Source organism: Oncorhynchus kisutch, linkage group LG14 (genome assembly GCF_002021735.2).
Source record: "Oncorhynchus kisutch isolate 150728-3 linkage group LG14, Okis_V2, whole genome shotgun sequence".
Lineage (NCBI taxonomy): Eukaryota > Metazoa > Chordata > Actinopteri > Salmoniformes > Salmonidae > Oncorhynchus > Oncorhynchus kisutch.
The window spans coordinates 963,815-986,241 of record NC_034187.2 but is presented as its reverse complement, the minus strand read 5'-3'; the positions used below and the strand labels follow the sequence as shown (position 1 = coordinate 986,241).

Here is a 22,427-nt window from a genome sequence, read left to right as displayed (position 1 = left end):
AGTGGTTAGAGTGTTGGGCCAGTAACCAGTAGGTAGCCTAGTGGTTAGAGGCGTTGGGCCAGTAGCCAGCAGGTAGCCTAGTGGTTAGTGCGTTGAGCCAGTAACCGAAAGGTTGCTGGATCGAATCACCGTGCTGACAAGGTTAGTATGCTAGCTAACTGCATGGCAATGCCCACAATAATGATAGTCACTTTTGCAGGCAGATCGTGCATGGAACGGTATTCAATATGGTTTACAGTGAGGGACTTCAGATGTACCAAACATAGTAGAGGCTAGCTAGCTAGCTGGGCTAGACACGGCTAGCTAGAAAAAGGATTATTAAAATCTATCTAGCTAGCTAGCTGTCTGTCTGTTCTGAAAGAGTTCGCTCCAGACATGTAGGGCTGTTAACAGTCATATTAAATCAATCCCAGCTAGTTGTGAGATGTACCAAATGATGCTACGTAGTGAAATCCATAATCCATAGTGAAACCCTGCACGGTAGCAAGCTGTTCCGCTAACCTCACTAGCTAGCACAATATCCACCAATGATAGCCGAGCTTGCTGTGGTTTTGGACTAGCTGGCTGTGATAGCCCACCTTGCACAGCTTCATTCATGCCATGTTACCTGGCTAGTCTCTAACAGGATACAGCCTTTAAAAGGACACCTGCATTGTACACTGAACAAAAATAACATTAGATTATCTGGCAACAGCTCTGGTGGACATTCCTGCAGTCAGTATGCCAATTGCACGCTCACTCAAAACATGAGACATCTGTGGCATTGTGTTGTATGACAAAACAGCACATTATAGAGTGGCCTTTTATTGTCCCCAGCACAAGGTGCACCTGTGTAATGATCATGCTGTTTTATCAGCTTCTTGATATGCCACACCTGTCAGGTGGATAGTTTATCTTGGAAAAGTAGAAACGCTCACTAACAGGGTTGGAAACAAATCTGTGCCCAACATTTGAGAGAAATCATATTTTTTTGCGTATGGAACATTTCTGGGATCTTTAATTTCAGCTCATGAAACATGGGACCAACACTATGATTTTGTTCAGTGTAGTTTGGGCAGCCTGTCAGACGAACCATTCAAGTGATGCCATTGAAGACACGTTATCAAGATGGCGGCACACAGTAGTCAGATGGAGCAATGTCCAAACGGTTTAACGGAAGAGTTTAATATTTTAATATCAGAATAAAAAAATCTGTCAAAATATGTTTAAGGTAGAAATATCATTTTGTTTTTGCATGGGCTGTGTCTGAATCCACTGCATCCTCAAATGTCGGCCTTCAGCATCTGGAAGGTAGCCGAGCTACAGGGGTGGAAGGTGGCCGAGCTACAGGGGTGGAAGGTGGCCGAGCTACAGGGGTGGAATGGAAGGTGGCCGAGCTACAGGGGTGGAAGGTGGCCGAGCTACAGGGGTGGAAGGTGGCCGAGCTACAGGGGTGGAAGGTGGCCGAGCTACAGGGGTGGAAGGTGGCCGAGCTACAGGGGTGGAAGGTGGCCGAGCTACAGGGGTGGAAGGTGGCCGAGCTACAGGGGTGGAAGGTGGCCGAGCTACAGGGGTGGAAGGTGGCCGAGCTACAGGGGTGGAAGGTGGCCGAGCTACAGGGGTGGAAGGTGGCCGAGCTACAGGGGTGTTTGTCAGACCAGGAGACAAACAGCAAATCAGTCTCGCGAAAACATCTGTAGCGTCTGAACGGTTGGACCACTACGGAAAGATGTGATCATGGTACCGCCAATCTGCCAACTCCCAGGACCTAACCTCTGACCTTGCCACTGTAGACTCCTAGACTGTAAGTGGTCAGGGTCTTGCCTCCCCACCAGGACCTAACCTCTGACCTCTCACCTTGCCGCTGTAGGCTCCCAGACCGTAGCTCGTGAGACTCTTTCCCCCCACCAGGACCGTGTCTTCCCCGATGCGAAAGGACGACTCCAGGAGAGACTCGACACTGAAGGGAACAGCTTCCATGCTCTCTCTGTCTCTATTCCACTGGAACAACTCTCCGTCCAATGATGGGATGAACATCTTATTACCAAACACCTGGAGACGGAGACAGGTACAGAAAATATATCATCTATTAATTCATTCAACACTTGTTGAAACAGGGGCACCAGTTAATAACCAACATGAGAACCTGGAGGAGACAGAGGGAAGAGACAGAGGGAAAACACATGTTAATGATTCACTGATCTCATCAGGCTATTATTTACAGATCAAATACATCCCATGTTTCACAGTGAGTGTTGCTATCTTCCTGGGGTCCTGAGAGTGAGAGTTACTATCTTCCTGGGGTCCTGAGAGTGAGTGTTACTATCTTCCTGGGGTCCTGAGAGTGAGTGTTACTATCTTCCTGGGGTCCTGAGAGTGAGTGTTGCTATCTATCTTCCTGGGGTCCTGAGAGTGAGTGTTACTATCTATCTTCCTGGGGTCCTGAGAGTGAGTGTTACTATCTTCCTGGGGTCCTGAGAGTGAGTGTTGCTATCTATCTTCCTGGGGTCCTGAGAGTGAGTGTTACTATCTATCTTCCTGGGGTCCTGAGAGTGAGTGTTACTATCTTCCTGGGGTCCTGAGAGTGAGTGTTACTATCTTCCTGGGGTCCTGAGAGTGAGTGTTGCTATCTTCCTGGTGTCCTGAGAGTGAGAGTTACTATCTTCCTGGGGTCCTGAGAGTGAGTGTTGCTATCTATCTTCCTGGGGTCCTGAGAGTGAGTGTTACTATCTATCTTCCTGGGGTCCTGAGAGTGAGTGTTACTGTCTATCTTCCTGGGGTCCTGAGAGTGAGTGTTACTGTCTATCTTCCTGGGGTCCTGAGAGTGAGTGTTACTATCTATCTTCCTGGGGTCCTGAGAGTGAGTGTTACTATCTTCCTGGGGACCTGAAATCCCCAAAATTCCCCACAAAGGTAGTAAAACAAGGGGACATTGCCCACATCCCCATGAGTGGAAGGGCTGTTTTAAGTTATGGGGATAGTTTTAGGGTCACAATTAGGGTTAGGTTTAGGTTAAAATTAGGGTTAGGTTTAGGTTAAAATTAGGGTTAGGTTTAGATTAGGGTTAAGGTTAAGGCTAGAATTAGGTTTAGGAGTTAAGTTTAGGGTGAAGTGGTTAGGGTTAGGGTTAGGAGTTAAGTTTAGGGTGAAGTGGTTAGGGTTAGGGTTAGGGTTAGGAGTGAAGTTTAGGGTGAAGTGGTTAGAGAAAATAGGATTTAGAATGGAAATACATGTTAGGTCCCCACAAGGTGCATAAAGTATGTGTTTGGGGGGGGGGGGGTCTGGGCTGTGGGATGACATCATCCCTGGGCTAAAGCATTACCTCATCCTAATCACACTCACCACCTCCCTCCCTCCCTACCCCCCTCGCATGACTCACTCCACACCGGCATCTCTCCATCCCTCTTCCTCCCCCCTACATCCCTCTCTTCCTCCATCGCTCTCTTTTGAAATGACAGCTCATTTCTACAGACAATGCTGTCTAGTTGATCCCCTCCCCTCCCCGTCTATCCTCAACAATCTAGTTGATCCCCTCCCAGTCTCTCTCTCTCTCCTCAACAATCTAGTTGATCCCCTCCCCTCCCCGTCTCTCTCTCTCTTCAACATTCTAGTTGATTCCCTCCCCGTCTCTCTCTCTCCTCAACATTCTAGTTGATCCCCTCCCTGTCTCTCTCTCCTCAACATTCTAGTTGGTCCCCTCCCCATCTCTCTCTCCTCAACATTCTAGTTGACCCCTCCCCGTCTCTCTCTCTCTCCTCAACATTCTAGTTGATCCCCTCCCAGTCTCTCTCTCTCCTCAACATTCTAGTTGATCGCCGTCTCTCTCTCTCCTCAACATTCTAGTTGATCGCCGTCTCTCTCTCTCCTCAATATTCTAGTTGGTCCCCTCCCTGTCTCTCTCTCTCTCTCCTCAACATTCTAGTTGATCCCCTCTCTCTCTCTCTCCTCAACATTCTAGTTGATCCCCTCCCCGTCTCTCTCCTCAACATTCTAGTTGATCCCCTCCCTGTCTCTCTCTCTCTCTCTCCTCAACATTCTAGTTGATCCCCTCCCAGTCTCTCCTCAACATTCTAGTTGATCCCCTCCCTGTCTCTCTCTCTCTCTCCTCAACATTCTAGTTGATCCCCTCCCCGTCTCTCTCTCTCCTCAACATTCTAGTTGATCCCCTCCCAGTCTCTCCTCAACATTCTAGTTGATCCCCTCCCCGTCTCTCTCTCTCTCTCTCTCCTCAACATTCTAGTTGATCCCCTCCCCGTCTCTCTCTCCTCAAAATTCTAGTTGGTCCCCTCCCCATCTCTCTCTCTCTCCTCAACATTCTAGTTGATCCCCTCCCTGTCTCTCCCTCTCTCCTCAACATTCTAGTTGATCCCCTCCCTGTCTCTCTCTCTCCTCAACATTCTAGTTGATCCCCTCCCCGTCTCTCTCTCTCCTCAACATTCTAGTTGATCCCCGTCTCTCTCTCTCCTCAACATTCTAGTTGATCCCCGTCTCTCTCTCTCCTCAACATTCTAGTTGATCCCCTCCCCGTCTCTCTCTCTCCTCAACATTCTAGTTGATCCCCGTCTCTCTCTCTCCTCAATATTCTAGTTGGTCCCCTCCCTGTCTCTCTCTCTCTCTCTCCTCAACATTCTAGTTGATCCCCTCCCCATCTCTCTCTCTCTCCTCAACAATCTAGTTGATCCCCTCCCCGTCTCTCTCTCTCTCCTCAACATTCTAGTTGATCCCCTCCCCGTCTCTCTCTCTCTCCTCAACATTCTAGTTGATCCCCTCCCTGTCTCTCTCTCTCCTCAATATTCTAGTTGGTCCCCTCCTCATCTCTCTCCTCAATATTCTAGTTGGTCCCCTCCTCATCTCTCTCTCCTCAACATTCTAGTTGATCCCCTCCCCGTCTCCCTCTCCTCAACATTCTAGTTGATCCCCTCCCTGTCTCTCTCTCTCCTCAATATTCTAGTTGGTCCCCTCCTCATCTCTCTCCTCAATATTCTAGTTGGTCCCCTCCTCATCTCTCTCTCCTCAACATTCTAGTTGATCCCCGTCTCCCTCTCCTCAACATTCTAGTTGATCCCCTCCCTGTCTCTCTCTCTCTCTCAACATTCTAGTTGATCCCCGTCTCTCTCTCTCCTCAACATTCTAGTTGATCCCCTCCCTGTCTCTCTCTCTCTCTCTCTCTCTCTCTCCTCAATATTCTAGTTGGTCCCCTCCCCATCTCTCTCTCCTCAATATTCTAGTTGATCCCCTCCCTGTCTCTCTCTCTCCTCAATATTCTAGTTGGTCCCCTCCTCATCTCTCTCCTCAATATTCTAGTTGGTCCCCTCCTCATCTCTCTCTCAACATTCTAGTTGATCCCCTCCCCGTCTCCCTCTCCTCAACATTCTAGTTGATCCCCTCCCTGTCTCTCTCTCTCTCAACATTCTAGTTGATCCCCGTCTCTCTCGCTCTCTCCTCAATATTCTAGTTGGTCCCCTCCCCATCTCTCTCTCCTCAATATTCTAGTTGATCCCCTCCCCGTCTCTCTCTCTCCTGAACATTCTAGTTGATCCCCTCCCTGTCTCTCTCTCTCTCTCTCTCTCCTCAACATTCTAGTTTATCCCCTCCCTGTCTCGCTCTCTCTCTCCTCAACATTCTAGTTGATTCCCTCCCAGTCTCTCTCTCTCCTCAACATTCTAGTTGATCCCCTCCCTGTCTCTCTCTCGCTCCTCAACATTCTAGTTGATCCCCTCCCTGTCTCTCCCTCTCTCCTCAATATTCTAGTTGATCCCCTCCCCGTCTCTCTCTCTCCTGAACATTCTAGTTGATCCCCTCCCTGTCTCTCTCTCTCTCTCTCTCCTCAACATTCTAGTTTATCCCCTCCCTGTCTCGCTCTCTCTCTCCTCAACATTCTAGTTGATTCCCTCCCAGTCTCTCTCTCTCCTCAACATTCTAGTTGATCCCCTCCCTGTCTCTCTCTCGCTCCTCAACATTCTAGTTGATCCCCTCCCTGTCTCTCCCTCTCTCCTCAACATTCTAGTTGATCCCCTCCCTGTCTCTCCCTCTCTCCTCAACATTCTAGTTGATCCCCTCCCCATCTCTCTCTCCTCAATATTCTCTGTGCTCCTATAGGTGACTGCTCCTCCCTGCACGGCCCTAACAACCAATGGTGCGGGGGCAACCCCCCTAATCACCAAGCAGACTGGTGCCTGAGGGACACCGCGCCGACCGCTTATCACACCGTACTGTTGCATAGCTTTGGGGCTGGGGGAGGGGCCAGCTGGGGCTCTGAGAGAATCAAAGCGATGGATCCCTTGCAGTCGGGCATCCCAGGGAGTTGGGGATTTGAACGGGTGAGAAGGTATGAGATGCTCTCGTGTCAACACACTAACGTCCCCTCACCCATATTTTTTTGGTACCTTTATTTTACCAGCCAGGTCCGTTGAGAACAAATTCTTATTCACAATGACTGTCTGACAGACCGACATGCACAACCACACTCCTCCCTCTGCAGCTAGTTTAAAGCTTGTGGACATTTAGGCTTTAGAATGTAGAACAATAACATGAGATACAATGGTATTCCTAGGGCATCACACCGGGCCCCTCGTCACACCGGGCCCCTCGTCACACCGGGCCCCTCGTCAAACACTCCACTACTTAGAGACAGCCTTACCCAGAGGGTGTGTTTAAACAGACAGCCTTACCCAGAGAGGGTGTTTTTAAACAGACGGCCTTACCCAGTAGGGTGTGTTTTTAAACAGAAGGCCTTACCCAGAGAGGGTGTGTGTTTAAACAGACAGCCTTACCCAGAGGGTGTGTTTTTAAACAGACAGCCTTACCCAGTAGCTGCAGGCTACTCTTCACTCTATAGCCTTTCAACTGTTTCTGTGTAGGTGTAAGCCTGTTTTTGTGTCTCTGTGTGTGTGTGTGTGTGTGTGTGTGTGTGCCTATGCGTGCCTGTGCGTGCGTGTGTGCCTATGCGTGCCTGTGCGTGCGCGCGCCTGTGTCTGTTCTTCTATCCTTGTGGGAACTTAACATCCACAAAAGTCCCCACAACAGATAGTATAACATGGGGGTGAATGTCTGAACATGGGGGTGAATGTCTGAACATGGGGGTGAATGTCTGAACATGGGGGTGAATGTCTGAACATGTGTATGTGTGACATTCACCCCCATCTCATTTGTCTCAAGGCTTAAAAGTCCTTCTTTAACCTGTCTCCTCCCCTTCAGCTACACTGATTGAAGTGGATTTAACAAATGACATCAACAAGGGATCATATCTTTCACCTGGATTCACCTGGTCAGTCTGTCCCCATGTTTTGTACACTCCGTGGTTTGCTGAGGCTGGATGAGACCAGACATCCTGACCCTATGTCTTCGTTTAGGTCCCACTGTTCGTATGTTATATTATATATGATGTGTACATACTGTTTGTATGTTATAGGTTATATTATATATGTTGTGTACATACTGTTTGTATGTTATAGGTTATATTATATATGTTGTGTACATACTGTTTGTATGTTATAGGTTATATTATATATGATGTGTACATACTGTTTGTATGTTATAGGTTATATTATATATGTATGGTTATGTAGTGCGTGTGGGGTTATGTAGTGTGTGTGGGGTTATGTAGTGTATGGTTATGTAGTGCGTGTGGGGTTATGTAGTGTGTGTGGGGTTATGTAGTGTATGGTTATGTAGTGCGTGTGGGGTTATGTAGTGTGTATGGTTATGTAGTGCGTGTGGGGTTATGTAGTGTGTGTGGTTATGTAGTGTGTGGTTTTGTAGTATGTGTGGTTATGTAGTGCGTGTGGGGTTATGTAGTGTATGGTTATGTAGTGCGTGTGGGGTTATGTAGTGTGTGTGGTTATGTAGTGCGTGTGGGGTTATGTAGTGTATGGTTATGTAGTGTGTGGTTTTGTAGTATGTGTGGTTATGTAGTGCGTGTGGGGTTATGTAGTGTATGGTTATGTAGTATGTGTGGTTATGTAGTGCGTGTGGGGTTATGTAGTGTATGGTTATGTAGTATGTGTGGTTATGTAGTGTGTGTGGTTATGTAGTGCGTGTGGGGTTATGTAGTGTATGGTTATGTAGTATGTGTGGTTATGTAGTGCGTGTGGGGTTATGTAGTGTATGGTTATGTAGTGCGTGTGGGGTTATGTAGTGTATGGTTATGTAGTGTGTGGTTTTGTAGTATGTGTGGTTATGTAGTGCGTGTGGGGTTATGTAGTGTATGGTTATGTAGTGTGTGTGGGGTTATGTAGTGTGTGTGGTTATGTAGTGTGTGGTTTTGTAGTATGTGTGGTTATGTAGTGCGTGTGGGGTTATGTAGTGTATGGTTATGTAGTGTGTGTGGGGTTATGTAGTGTGTGTGGGGTTATGTAGTGTATGGTTATGTAGTGCGTGTGGGGTTATGTAGTGTGTGTGGTTATGTAGTGTGTGGTTTTGTAGTATGTGTGGTTATGTAGTGCGTGTGGGGTTATGTAGTGTATGGTTATGTAGTGTGTGTGGGGTTATGTCGTGTGGGGTTATGTAGTGTGTGTGGGGTTATGTAGCGCGTGGGGTTATGTAGCGCGCGGGGTTATGTAGCGCGCGTGGGGTTATGTAGTGCGTGTGGGGTTATGTAGTGCGTGTGGGGTTATGTAGTGCGTGTGGGGTTATGTAGTGCGTGTGGGGTTATGTAGTGCGTGTGGGGTTATGTAGTGCGTGTGGGGTTATGTAGTGCGTGGGCACAGGGACTATAGTGGTCTGCTTGAAACATGTACAGTGGGGAGAACAAGTATTTGATACACTGCCGATTTTGCAGGATTTCCTACTTACAAAGCATGTAGAGGTCTGTAATTTTTATCATAGGTACACTTCAACTGTGAGCGATAGAATCTAAAACAAAAATCCAGAAATGATTTTTGAAAGTAATTTTTAAGTAATTAATTTGCATTTTATTGCATGACATAAGTATTTGATACATCAGAAAAGCAGAAGGCCCCTCCAGGACCTTGAGAAGCTTCTTACGGAGCCACTCCTTACTTGCCCTGGCTGTGTGTTTCGGGTCGTTGTCATGCTGGAAGACCCAGCCACGACCCATCTTCAATGCTCTTTCTGAGGGAAGGAGGTTGTTGGCCAAGATCTCACGATACATGGCCCCATCCATCCTCCCCTCAATACGGTGCAGTCATCCTGTCCCCTTTGCTGAAAAGCATCCCCAAATAATGATATTTCCACCTCCATGCTTCACGGTTGGGATGGTGTTCTTGGGGTTGTACTCATCCTTCTTCTTCCTCCAAACACAGCGAGTGGAGTTCGGACCAAAAAGCTATATTTTTGTCTCATCAGACCACATGACCTTCTCCCAGTCCTCCTCTGGATCATCCAGATGGTCATTGGCAAACTTCAGACGGGCCTGGACATGCGCTGGCTTGAGCAGGGGGACCTTGCGTGAGCTGCAGGATTTGAATCCATGACGGCGTAGTGTGTTACTAATGGTTTTCTTTGAGACTGTGGTCCCAGCTCTCTTCAGGTCATTGACCAGGTCCTGCCGTGTAGTTCAGGGCTGATCCCTCACCTTCCTCATGATCATTGATGCCCCACGAGGTGAGATCTTGCATGGAGCCCCATACCGAGGGTGATTGACCGTCATCTTGACCGTCAACAGTTGTTGCCTTCTCACCAAGCTGCTTGTCTATTGTCCTGTAGCCCCATCCCAGCCTTGTGCAGGTCTATAATTTTATCCCTGATGTCCTTACACAGATCTCTGGTCTTGGCCATTGTGGAGAGGTTGGAGTCTGTTTGATTGAGTGTGTGGACAGGTGTCTTTTATACAGGTAATGAATTCAAACAGGTGCAGTTAATACAGGTAATGAGTGGAGAACAGGAGGGATTCTTAAAGAAAAACTAACAGGTCTATGAGAGACAGAATTCTTACTGGTTGGTAGGTGATCAAATACTTATGTCATGCAATAAAATGCAAATTCATTACTTAAAAATCATACAAAGTGATTTTCTGGATTTTTGTTTTAGATTCCATCTCTCACAGTTGAAGTGTACCTATGATAAAAATCACAGACCTCTACATGCTTTGTAAGTAGGGAAAACCTGCAAAATCGGCAGTGTATCAAATACTTGTTCTCCCCACTGTAGGTATTAAAGACTCGGTCAGGGAGAGGTTGAAAATGTCAGCGAAGACACTCAACAGTTGGTCCGGGCATGCCGTGAGTACAAGTCCTGGTAATCCATTCGGCCCAGCGGCTTTGTGAATGTTGACCTGTTTAAAGGTTGTGTTCACATTGGCTACCAAGAGCGTTATCACACAGTCATCCAGAACAGCTGGTGCTCTCGTGCATGCTTCAGTGTTGCTTGCCTCGAAGCGAGCATGGTAGGCTCGCGTCACTGGGCAGCTTGTGTCTGGGTTTAACTTTGTAGTCCGTAATAGTTTTCAAGCCCTGCCACATCCGATGAGCGTCAGAGCCGGTGTAGTAGGATTCAATCTTAATCCTGTATTGACGCTTTCCCTGTTTGATGGTTTGTTTGAGGGCGTAGCGGGACTTCTTATAAGCGTCCGGATTAGTCTCCTGCTCTTTGAAAGCGGTAGCTTTGGGATATGTACTGTGGGGACGACGTCATCGATGCAATTATTGATGAAGCTGATGCCTGAGGTGGTGTATTCCTCAATGTCATTGGATGAATCCTGGAACATATTCCAGTCTGTGGTAGCAAAACAGTCCTGTAGCGTAGCATCCGCATCATCTGACCACTTCCATATTGAGCGAGTCACTGGTACTTCCTGCATTAGTTTTTGCTTGGAAGCAGGAATCACGAAGATAGAATTATGTTCAGATTTGCCGAATGGAGGGCGGGGGAGAGCTTTGTATGCATCTCTGTGTGGGGTAAATGTAGTCTAGGATTTTGTTCCCCCCTGATTGCACATGTGACATGCTGGTAGAAATGAGGTAAAACAGATTTAAGTTTTCCTGCATTAAAGTCCCCGGCCACTAGGAGCGCAGCTTCTGGATGAGCATTTTCTTCTTTGCTTATGGCCTTATAGATTTGGTTGAGAGCAGTCTTAGAGCCAGCATCGGTCTGTGGTGGTAAATAGACGGCTACGAATAATACAGATGAGAACTCTCTCGGTAGTAAGTGTGGTCGACAGCTTATCCTGAGGTACTCTACCTCAGGCGAGCAATACATCGAGACTTCTTTAATATTAGACATCGCGCACCAGCTGTTATTGACAAAAAGACCCCTCGTCTTACCAGAGGTTGCGGCTCTGTTCTGCCGGTGCAGGGAAAATCCTGCTAGCTCTATATTGTCCATATCGTCGTTCAGCCACGTCTCGGTGAAACGTTAGTTTTTAAACATCCCGTTGGGAGGATAATATTAAATCAAAGGTTGTCCATTTTATTGTCCAATGATTGCATGTTAATGAGAAGAATGGAAGGCAGTGGGAGTTTACTCGCTCGCCTACGGATCCTCAGAAGGCAGCCTGATCTGCGGCCTCTTTTCCTGTGTCTTTTCTTCACGCAAAAGGCGTGGATCTGGGCCTGTTCCAGTGAAAGGCGTGGATCTGGGCCTGTTCCAGTGAAAGGCGTGGATCTGGGCCTGTTCCAGTGAAAGGCGTGGATCTGGGCCTGTTCCAGTGAAAGGCGTGGATCTGGGCCTGTTCCAGTGAAAGGCGTGGATCTGGGCCTGTTCCAGTGAAAGGCGTGGATCTGGGCCTGTTCCAGTGAAAGGCGTGGATCTGGGCCTGTTCCAGTGAAAGGCGTGGATCTGGGCCTGTTCCAGTGAAAGGCGTGGATCTGGGCCTGTTCCAGTGAAAGGCGTGGATCTGGGCCTGTTCCAGTGAAAGGCGTGGATCTGGGCCTGTTCCAGTGAAAAGGCGTGGATCTGGGCCTGTTCCAGTGAAAGGCGTGGATCTGGGCCTGTTCCAGTGAAAGGCGTGGATCTGGGCCTGTTCCAGTGAAAGGCGTGGATCTGGGCCTGTTCCAGTGAAAGGCGTGGATCTGGGCCTGTTCCAGTGAAAGGCGTGGATCTGGGCCTGTTCCAGTGAAAGGCGTGGATCTGGGCCTGTTCCAGTGAAAAGGCGTGGATCTGGGCCTGTTCCAGTGAAAGGCGTGGATCTGGGCCTGTTCCAGTGAAAGGCGTGGATCTGGGCCTGTTCCAGTGAAAGGCGTGGATCTGGGCCTGTTCCAGTGAAAGGCGTGGATCTGGGCCTGTTCCAGTGAAAGGTGTGGATCTGGGCCTGTTCCAGTGAAAGGTGTGGATCTGGGCCTGTTCCAGTGAAAGGCGTGGATCTGGGCCTGTTCCAGTGAAAGCAGGATATCCTTCTCGTCGGAATCGTTAATAGAAAACGTTTCTTCCAGTCCGTGGTGAGTAATCACTTCTCTGATGTCCAGAAGTTATTTTCGGTCATAAGAGACGGTAGCAGCAACATTTACACAATGAGTAAAAAAGTAAGTTTCACAAAACGGAAAAATAACAAAATAGCACAATTAAGTTGGGAGAATGTAAAACTTCAGCCATGTTCTTCGGCGCCATCTTTTCAAAGGCTATATGTTATGTCACAGGTTATAGGTCATATGTTATGTCACAGGTTATAGGTTAAATCACAGGTTATAGGTCATATGTTATGTCATAGGTTATAGGTCATATGTTATGTCACAGGTTATAGGTTAAATCACAGGTTATAGGTCATATATTATGCCATAGGTTATAGGTTATATCACAGGTTATAGGTCATATGTTATGTCATAGGTTATAGGTTATATCACAGGTTATAGGTCATATGTTATGTCATAGGTTATAGGTCATATGTTATATCATAGGTTATAGGTCATATGGTATGTCATAGGTTATAGGTCATATGTTATGTCATAGGTTATAGGTCATATATTATGCCATAGGTTATAGGTTATATCACAGGTTATAGGTCATATGTTATGTCATAGGTTATAGGTTATATCACAGGTTATAGGTCATATGTTATGTCATAGGTTATAGGTCATATGTTATATCATAGGTTATAGGTCATATGGTATGTCATAGGTTATAGGTCATATGTTATGTCATAGGTTATAGGTCATATGTTATGTCACAGGTTATAGGTCATATGTTATAGGTCATATGTTATGTCATAGGTTATAGGTTATATCACAGGTCATATGTTATGTCATAGGTTATATGTTATATCATAGGTTATAGGTCATATGTTATGTCACAGGTTATAGGTCATATGTTATGTCACAGGATATAGGTCATATGTTATGTCATAGGTTATAGGTTATATCACAGGTTATAGGTCATATGTTATGTCATAGGTTATAGGTTATATCACAGGTTATAGGTCATATGTTATGTCATAGGTTATAGGTTATATCACAGGTTATAGGTCATATGTTATGTCATAGGTTATAGGTTATATCACAGGTTATAGGTCATATGTTATGTCATAGGTTATAGGTTATATCACAGGTTATAGGTCATATGTTATGTCATAGGTTATAGGTTATATCACAGGTTATAGGTCATATGTTATGTCATAGGTTATAGGTTATATCACAGGTTATAGGTCATATGTTATGTCATAGGTTATAGGTTATATCACATGTTATAGGTCATATGTTATGTCATAGGTTATAGGTCATATGTTATGTCACAGGTTATAGGTCATATGTTATGTCATAGGTTATAGGTTATATCACAGGTTATAGGTCATATGTTATGTCATAGGTTATAGGTTATATCACAGGTTATAGGTCATATGTTATGTCATAGGTTATAGGTTATTTCACAGGTTATAGGTCATATGTTATGTCATAGGTTATAGGTTATATCACAGGTTATAGGTCATATGTTATGTCATAGGTTATAGGTCATATGTTATGTCACAGGTTATATCACAGGTTATAGGTCATGTCATAGGTTATAGGTCATATGTTATGTCACAGGTTATAGGTTATATCACAGGTAATAGGTCATATGTTATGTCATAGGTTATAGGTTATATCACAGGTTATAGGTCATATGTTATGTCACAGGTTATAGGTCATATGTTATGTCATAGGTTATAGGTCATATGTTATGTCATAGGTTATAGGTCATATGTTATGTCACAGGTTATAGGTTATATCACAGGTAATAGGTCATATGTTATGTCATAGGTTATAGGTTATATCACAGGTTATAGGTCATATGTTATGTCACAGGTTATAGGTCATATGTTATGTCATAGGTTATAGGTCATATGTTATGTCATAGGTTATAGGTCATATGTTATGTCACAGGTTATAGGTTATATCACAGGTAATAGGTCATATGTTATGTCATAGGTTACGTCACAGGTTAGTCACATGTTATGTCATAGGTTGTCATAGGTTAGGTCACAGGTTATATGTTATGTCATAGGCTATATGCTATATGTAATAGGCTATATGTTATGTCATAGGTTATATGTTATGTCATAGGCTATATGCTATATGTTATGTCAGAGTCTATATGTTATGTCATAGGCTATATGCTATAGGTTATGTCATAGGTTGTATGTCACAGGATATACGTTATGTCATAAGCTATAGGTTAGGTCATAGGTTGTATGTCACAGGATATACGTTATGTCATAAGCTATAGGTTAGGTCATAGGTTGTATGTCACAGGATATACGTTATGTCATAAGCTATAGGTTAGGTCATAGGTTGTATGTCACAGGATATACGTTATGTCATAAGCTATAGGTTAGGTCATAGGTTGTATGTCACAGGATATACGTTATGTCATAAGCTATAGGTTAGGTCATAGGTTGTATGTCACAGGATATACGTTATGTCATAAGCTATAGGTTAGGTCATAGGTTGTATGTCACAGGATATACGTTATGTCATAAGCTATAGGTTAGGTCATAGGTTGTCATTGGTTATATGTCATAGGCTATATGCTATAGGTTATGTCATAGGTTATATGTTATGTCATAGGTTACCTCTGGTTTGCTGAGGCTGGATGAGACCAGACATCCTGACCCTACGTCTAGGTCCCACTGTTTGCGTCCCTGGTTGTAGGGGTCTAGAGCTGAGATACGACCGTCCAGAGTACTGATGATCACCAGAGAGCTGTGGAAAAAGGGAAGACCGTAGGGTTAATACCTACGCCACCTGTAGTCACACAGCATCAACGGAGCAGGGGATTTATCCACCTATTAGATCAGTGGAGCAGGGGATTTATCCACCGATTAGATCAGTGGAGCAGGGGATTTATCCACCTATTAGATCAGAGATCAGTGGAGCAGGGGGATTTATCCACCGATTAGTCAGAGATCAGTGGAGCAGGGGATTTATCCACCTATTAGATCAGCGGAGCAGGGGATTTATCCACCTATTAGATCAGTGGAGCAGGGGATTTATCCACCTATTAGATCAGAGATCAGGGAGCAGGGGATTTATCCACCGATTAGTCAGAGATCAGTGGAGCAGGGGATTTATCCACCTATTAGATCAGCGGAGCAGGGGATTTATCCACCTATTAGATCAGCGGAGCAGGGGATTTATCCACCGATTAGTCAGATCAGTGTGAGTCAATGGGTCTCTGCAGATACAGCCCTCCCTTACCACACACACACACACACACACACACACACACACACACACACACACACACACTTGAAAACCTATAGGGTAAAACCCTCTGGGTAAGGATGTCTGTTTAAAAACACCTGGTCTACTCTGGTACTCTACAGCAGGGTTTCATTAGTTCCCTGGTCTACTTCTGGTACTCTACAGCAGGGTTTCATTAGTTCCCTGGTCTACTTCTGGTACTCTACAGCAGGGTTTCATTAGTTCCCCGGTCTACTTCTGGTACTCTACAGCAGGGTTTCATTAGTTCCCCGGTCTACTTCTGGTACTCTACAGCGCAGGGTTTCATTAGTTCCCTGGTCTACTTCTGGTACTCTACAGCAGGGTTTTCATTCGTGAAAAATGTGGACATTTGAAAAAAAAAAATTGCATTGCATTGGGTGTGTAACCTGATTAGGGTGTCCACCCACGGTGCTCAGAGTAACCTGATTAGGGTGTCCACCCACGGTGCTCAGAGTAACCTGATTAGGGCGTCCACCCAAGGTGCTCAGAATAACCTGATTAGGGTGTCCACCCACGGTGCTCAGAGTAACCTGATTAGGGCGTCCACCCAAGGTGCTCAGAATAACCTGATTAGGGTGTCCACCCACGGTGCTCAGAGTAACCTGATTAGGGCGTCCACCCACAGTGCTCAGAGTAAACTGATTAGGGTGTCCACCCACGGTGCTCAGAGTAACCCGATTAGGGCGTCCACCCACGGTGCTCAGAGTAACCTGATTAGGGCGTCCACCCACGGTGCTCAGAATAACCTGATTAGGGTGTCCACCCACGGTGCTCAGAGTAACCTGATTAGGGCGTCCACCCATGGTGCTCAGAGTAACCTGATTACGGCGTCCACCCACGGTGCTCAGAGTAACCTGATTAGGGCGTCCACCCACAGTGCTCAGAGTAACCTGATTAGGGCGTCCACCCACGGTGCTCAGAGTAACCTGATTAGGGTGTCCACCCACGGTGCTCAGAGTAACCTGATTAGGGCGTCCACCCACAGTGCTCAGAGTAAACTGATTAGGGTGTCCACCCACGGTGCTCAGAGTAACCTGATTAGGGCGTCCACCCACGGTGCTCAGAATAACCTGATTAGGGCGTCCACCCACGGTGCTCAGAATAACCTGATTAGGGCGTCCACCCACGGTGCTCAGAATAACAGAACATCCAAGTCGAGGATGAAACGGCGTCCGTCCCTCTGATGAGCACTATGAAGATGTTAGAATCACTGTCCGCATTTACTTTTCCTCAGCCGACAAGATGAGGAAAGAACAGCAACATCACTAGCCTGTGTCAATTACTCTCCCACCATGGTAGAAAAGTTCACCTAAGAAATAGCCTATTCCAAACAAGACGATAGATACCAAATTCATACAACCAGTACAATAAAATAACTTTAAAACAGCATCGAGGCTGATGCAACAGATCAGAAAGTTTAGCTTAAAAATGTTGGTTCCATAATGCAATTAGCAGGACAACGCAGTTGTAAAAAGCACACGGCACATGGTAGCGGTCTCATGTGACAGATGAAAATATCCATTAGAAATTGAAAGATGGAACAACTAGCATGGGATGCTGATATGACTGGGATTATCATCAACTAGCATGAGATGCTAATATGACTAGGATTATCATCAACTAGCGTGAGATGCTAATATGACTAGGATTATCATCAACTAGCATGAGATGCTAATATGACTAGGACTATCATCAATTAGCATGGAGTGCTAATATGACTAGGATTATCAACAATTAGCATGGAGTGCTGATATGACTAGGATTATCATCAACTAGCATGAGATGCTAATATGACTAGGATTATCATCAACTAGCATGAGATGCTAATATGACTAGGATTATCCTCAACTAGCAAGAGATGCTAATATGACTAGGATTATCATCAACTAGCATGAGATGCTAATATGACTAGGATTATCATCAACTAGCATGAGATGCTAATATGACTAGGATTATCATCAACTAGCATGAGATGCTAATATGACTAGGATTATCAACAACTAGCATGGGATGCTAATATCACTAGGATTATCATCAACTAGCAAGAGATGCTAATATGACTAGGATTATCCTCAACTAGCAAGAGATGCTAATATGACTAGGATTATCATCAACTAGCATGAGATGGTAATATGACTAGGATTATCATCAACTAGCATGAGATGCTAATATGACTAGGATTATCATCAACTAGCATGAGATGCTAATATGACTAGGATTATCAACAACTAGCATGGGATGCTAATATCACTAGGATTATCATCAACTAGCAAGAGATGCTAATATGACTAGGATTATCATCAACTAGCAAGAGATGCTAATATGACTAGGATTGTGCCTTTGGCTGCTGGACAATGAAAGAAAGTTGATTTGAAAACCAATAGAAAATGAGAGAAAAAAGCGAATGGTTTCAAAGGCAAGTCTTTATAAAATAATTGCCACCACGTTTCTAGAAATTAATTTTGGCTTTGCTACTTTGAAGCAAGTTAAGACATGCCTCATAATATGAAGTAACATATTAAGGTTTCAACCAATTAAGCATATGTTTTCAAAATGCATACTGCCTCCAGCTCATTGCAAAGTGGTGTTTGCCGTGCTGATAGGCAACGGTAGGCAGGCGAAGCACTTGAAAGGCTAATGGGGAACAAGCTTCAATAACCAGTTGAGAAATAAAAATAGTAGCTATTTTTAAATCGTGGCCATCAAAATGGTTTTAAATATAAGATTGCATTTAGAATAGCAGCAGCTCTCTCTCAGCAGGAGCCGTAGCAGCAGCTCTCTCAGCAGGAGGAGCCGTAGCAGCAGCTCTCTCAGCAGGAGGAGCCGTAGCAGCAGCTCTCTCAGCAGGAGGAGCCGTAGCAGCAGCTCTCTCAGCAGGAGGAGCCATAGCAGCAGCTCTCTCAGCAGGAGCCGTAGCAGCAGCTCTCTCTCAGCAGCACGAGCCGTAGCAGCAGCTCTCTCAGCAGGAGGAGCCGTAGCAGCAGCTCTCTCTCAGCAGGAGCCGTAGCAGCAGCTCTCTCTCAGCAGCACGAGCCGTAGCAGCAGCTCTCTCAGCAGGAGGAGCCGTAGCAGCAGCTCTCTCAGCAGGAGGAGCCGTAGCAGCAGCTCTCTCTCTCAGGAGGAGCCGTAGCAGCAGCTCTCTCTCTCAGGAGGAGCCGTAGCAGCAGCTCTCTCAGCAGGAGGAGCCGTAGCAGCAGCTCTCTCAGGAGGAGCCGTAGCAGCAGCTCACTCCCTCAGGAGCCGTAGCAGCAGCTCTGTCAGCAGCAGGAGGGTCCGTAGCAGCAGCTCTCTCAGCAGGAGGAGCCGTAGCAGCAGCTCTCTCAGCAGGAGGAGCCATAGCAGCAGCTCTCTCAGCAGGAGGAGCCATAGCAGCAGCTTTCTCTCAGCAGGAGCCGTAGCAGCAGCTTTCTCTCAGCAGGAGGAGCCGTAGCAGCAGCTCTCTCAGCATGAGCCGTAGCAGCAGCTCTCTCTCAGCAGCACGAGCCGTAGCAGCAGCTCTCTCAGCAGGAGGAGCCGTAGCAGCAGCTCTCTCAGCAGCAGGAGCCGTAGCAGCAGCTCTCTCTCTCAGGAGGAGCCGTAGCAGCAGCTCTCTCTCTCAGGAGGAGCCGTAGCAGCAGCTCTCTCAGCAGGAGGAGCCGTAGCAGCAGCTCTCTCAGGAGGAGCCGTAGCAGCAGCTCACTCCCTCAGGAGGAGCCGTAGCAGCAGCTCACTCCCTCAGGAGGAGCCGTAGCAGCAGCTCTGTCAGCAGCAGGAGGGGCCGTAGCAGCAGCAGCTCTCTCTCAGCAGGAGGAGCCGTAGAGGCAGCTCTCTCTCAGCAGGAGGAGCCATAGAGGCAGCTCTCTCTCAGCAGCAGGAGCCGTAGAAGCAGCTCTCTCTCAGCAGGAGGAGCCATAGCAGCAGCTCTCTCTCAGCAGGAGGAGCCGTAGCAGCAGATCTCTCTCTCAGGAGCCGTAGCAGCAGCTCCCTCTCAGCAGGAGGAGCCGTAGCAGCAGCTCTCTCTCAGCAGGAGGAGCCGTAGCAGCAGCTCTCTCTCAGCAGGAGGAGCCGTAGAGGCAGCTCTCTCTCAGCAGCAGGAGCCATAGAGGCAGCTCTCTCTCAGCAGCAGGAGCCGTAGAGGCAGCTCTCTCTCAGCAGCAGGAGCCGTAGAGGCAGCTCTCTCTCAGCAGCAGGAGCCATAGAGGCAGCTCTCTCTCAGCAGCAGGAGCCATAGAGGCAGCTCTCTCTCAGCAGCAGGAGCCGTAGAGGCAGCTCTCTCTCAGCAGCAGGAGCCGTAGAGGCAGCTCTCTCTCAGCAGCTTGAGCCGTAGAGGCAGCTCTCTCTCAGCAGCAGGAGCCATAGAGGCAGCTCTCTCTCAGCAGAAGGAGCCATAGAGGCAGCTCTCTCTCAGCAGCAGGAGCCATAGAGGCAGCTCTCTCTCAGCAGCAGGAGCCGTAGAGGCAGCTCTCTCTCAGCAGCAGGAGCCGTAGAGGCAGCTCTCTCTCAGCAGCAGGAGCCGTAGAGGCAGCTCTCTCTCAGCAGCAGGAGCCGTAGAGGCAGCTCTCTCTCAGCAGCAGGAGCCATAGAGGCAGCTCTCTCTCAGCAGCAGGAGCAGTAGCAGTCTGACAGATTAACCACTCAAACTAGGCTGTATATCCTGTGACGTGTGATCAATAAGAGTCTTAATGACTAAGGAAACTACACACGCAATTTAATTCCACTAAATTATGCAAATGACCTATAGACCAATAAGCATGGTCAAATGTGTTTCCATCCATTGGTGTGTTATTAATTAATAGGCTAAAAATATTTATTTCATAATGGGATTTGTTTCTTCTCCCGGACAACTGTCCAGTGGCCGTTCTTATTGATCTGCTTTATATATATATGCATTAGTATACAAACGCCTGCTCTACAGACAGCTAGGAGAGGAGACATTTAACTGAAGTAGGAAACAACCCTATCCACTCAGCACACTGTTGACATTTTTCAACAGCATACAGTGATTCCCCTTGAACATGTACATTGAACCAATCTGGTGCTGATAAGACAACATTATTATCCACAAAGCTGACACAGGACTGCTTTACATAATTAGGCTAACACATGTTGTTTTCTTTTTAATCAACTCTCACAATCTGTTTTCATTTATACCACCACCACGCTGTCTAGAGCAGCAGCAGATCAACCGTTTTCCTCTCAGCCAATCATAACGCTGCAGCACCAAACAAGCTTGCTTTCACGTGCACGATTGGCTGCACAACGCTGCCAAAAATATTAGGCTGATTGGTTGTTGCTAAGCAGTAGGCATTCTGAGACACAGGAAGCTGGACGGGGTGACTGTGCAGGCCACGCCCCCCTTAGACACTGAATATAGAACAGAGAAGAAGACCGTGTCCCAAATGTCCCTATATAGTGACCTACTGTTGATATTTACATGGAAGTCATTTAGCAGACGCTCTTATACAGGAGCAATCAGGGTAAAGAGTCTTGCTCAAAGGCACATCAATAGGTTTTTCACCTTGTCAACTCTGGGATTTGAACCAGCAAACTTTCTGTTACTTTTTAAATTTGTATTTATTTTATTGAACCGTTATTTAACTAGGCAAGTCAGTTAGGAACAAACTCTTATTTACAATGACGGCCTACGAACGGCCAAACCCTAACGACGTCCCTATGGGACTTCCATTCACGGCCGGTTGTGATACAGGCTGGAATCGAACCAGGGTCTGTAGTGACGCATCTTGCACTGATATGCAGTGCCTTAGACCGCTGCGCCACCACTGGCCCAATGCTCTTAAGAGATAGCCTACCTACTGCCCCTTTGACTAGGGCCCGTGGGGGGGGGGGGCACAACGTCAGGATGAACTAATAATATTGGTCACTACATACAGTATTGAATGAGAACTGCCCCACGCTGTACTATTTCACAAGTTTCACAATAGTGCCGTCTGTGCCAACACAGCCAATTAGCCACGCTCCTCACCACAGAAACACAGAACAGAGGTCCTCAGAGAGACGGCAAGTCAAGTGTCCACACAGAGAGACCAGAGCTGGTAAACAGAGACACACACAGAGAGAGAGCAGTTCATGAGAGCTCCGGCTGAACAGTCTTCAGCTCCATTGAAGAATAGTACCCAGGATGTTTACACTGGCACAGTCTCCAAGGAGCCCCTATCATTCATCTAGACCAATCATAGCAGCCTGCCTCCAGCCACAACCAATCACACCACAACTCCGCTCCTCACTTAGCCAATCAAGGAGCACCTCTTCAGGTTCTGAGCAAATGAGAGAGAGTGTCTGGTTGTAACCATGCAACAGCAAGTAGCCCTGGTTACATGCTGGTGTGTTTGCTGTTCTGCTTCCATGTCCCTCCTCTGCCCTCCCCGACCAGACAGACAGCAGAGAGGAGAGCCGCGCCCTGCACAATGAAAATATAGCAACATAGGGAGCACCTGGAGAAAGTTATGGCTGCAGAGAGAGAGAGAGACATAGAGAGAGAGAGAGAGAGAGAGAGAGAGAGAGAGAGAGAGAGAGAGAGAGAGAGAGAGAGAGAGACATAGAGAGAGAGACATAGAGAAGAGAGAGGGAGAAGGAGGAGAGAAGAGAGAGAGAGAGAGGAGAGACTAGAGAGAGAGAGAGAGAGAGAGGAGAGGAGACATAGAGAGACATAGAGAGAGAGAGGAGAGAAGAGAGAATAGAGAGACAGAGAGAGAGGCAGAGAGAGAGAGAGAGAGAGAGACAGAGAGGAGAAGAGAGAGAGAAGGAGAGAGAGAAGAGAGAGAGAGAGAGAGAGAGAGACATTAGAGAATAGAGAGAGAGAGAGACAGAGAGAGACGAGAGAGACACGAGACCATAGAGAGGAGAGAGAGAGAGAGAGAG

The 22,427-nt window shown here is 46.7% G+C and overlaps 1 protein-coding gene across 1 annotated transcript in view; it reads right to left on the bottom strand.

Moving 5' to 3' along the window:
* Positions 1–22,427, bottom strand: part of eif2ak3 (eukaryotic translation initiation factor 2-alpha kinase 3) — a 78,608-nt gene that overhangs the window by 33,045 nt on the left and 23,136 nt on the right. Inside the window, exons 2-3 of the mRNA XM_031787622.1 lie at positions 14,918–15,047; positions 1,837–2,031 (exon numbers count right to left, since the gene is read on the bottom strand). Of these exons, the coding sequence (XP_031643482.1) occupies positions 1,837–2,031; positions 14,918–15,047 (325 nt within the window). The remainder of the gene's footprint in view (positions 1–1,836; positions 2,032–14,917; positions 15,048–22,427) is intronic.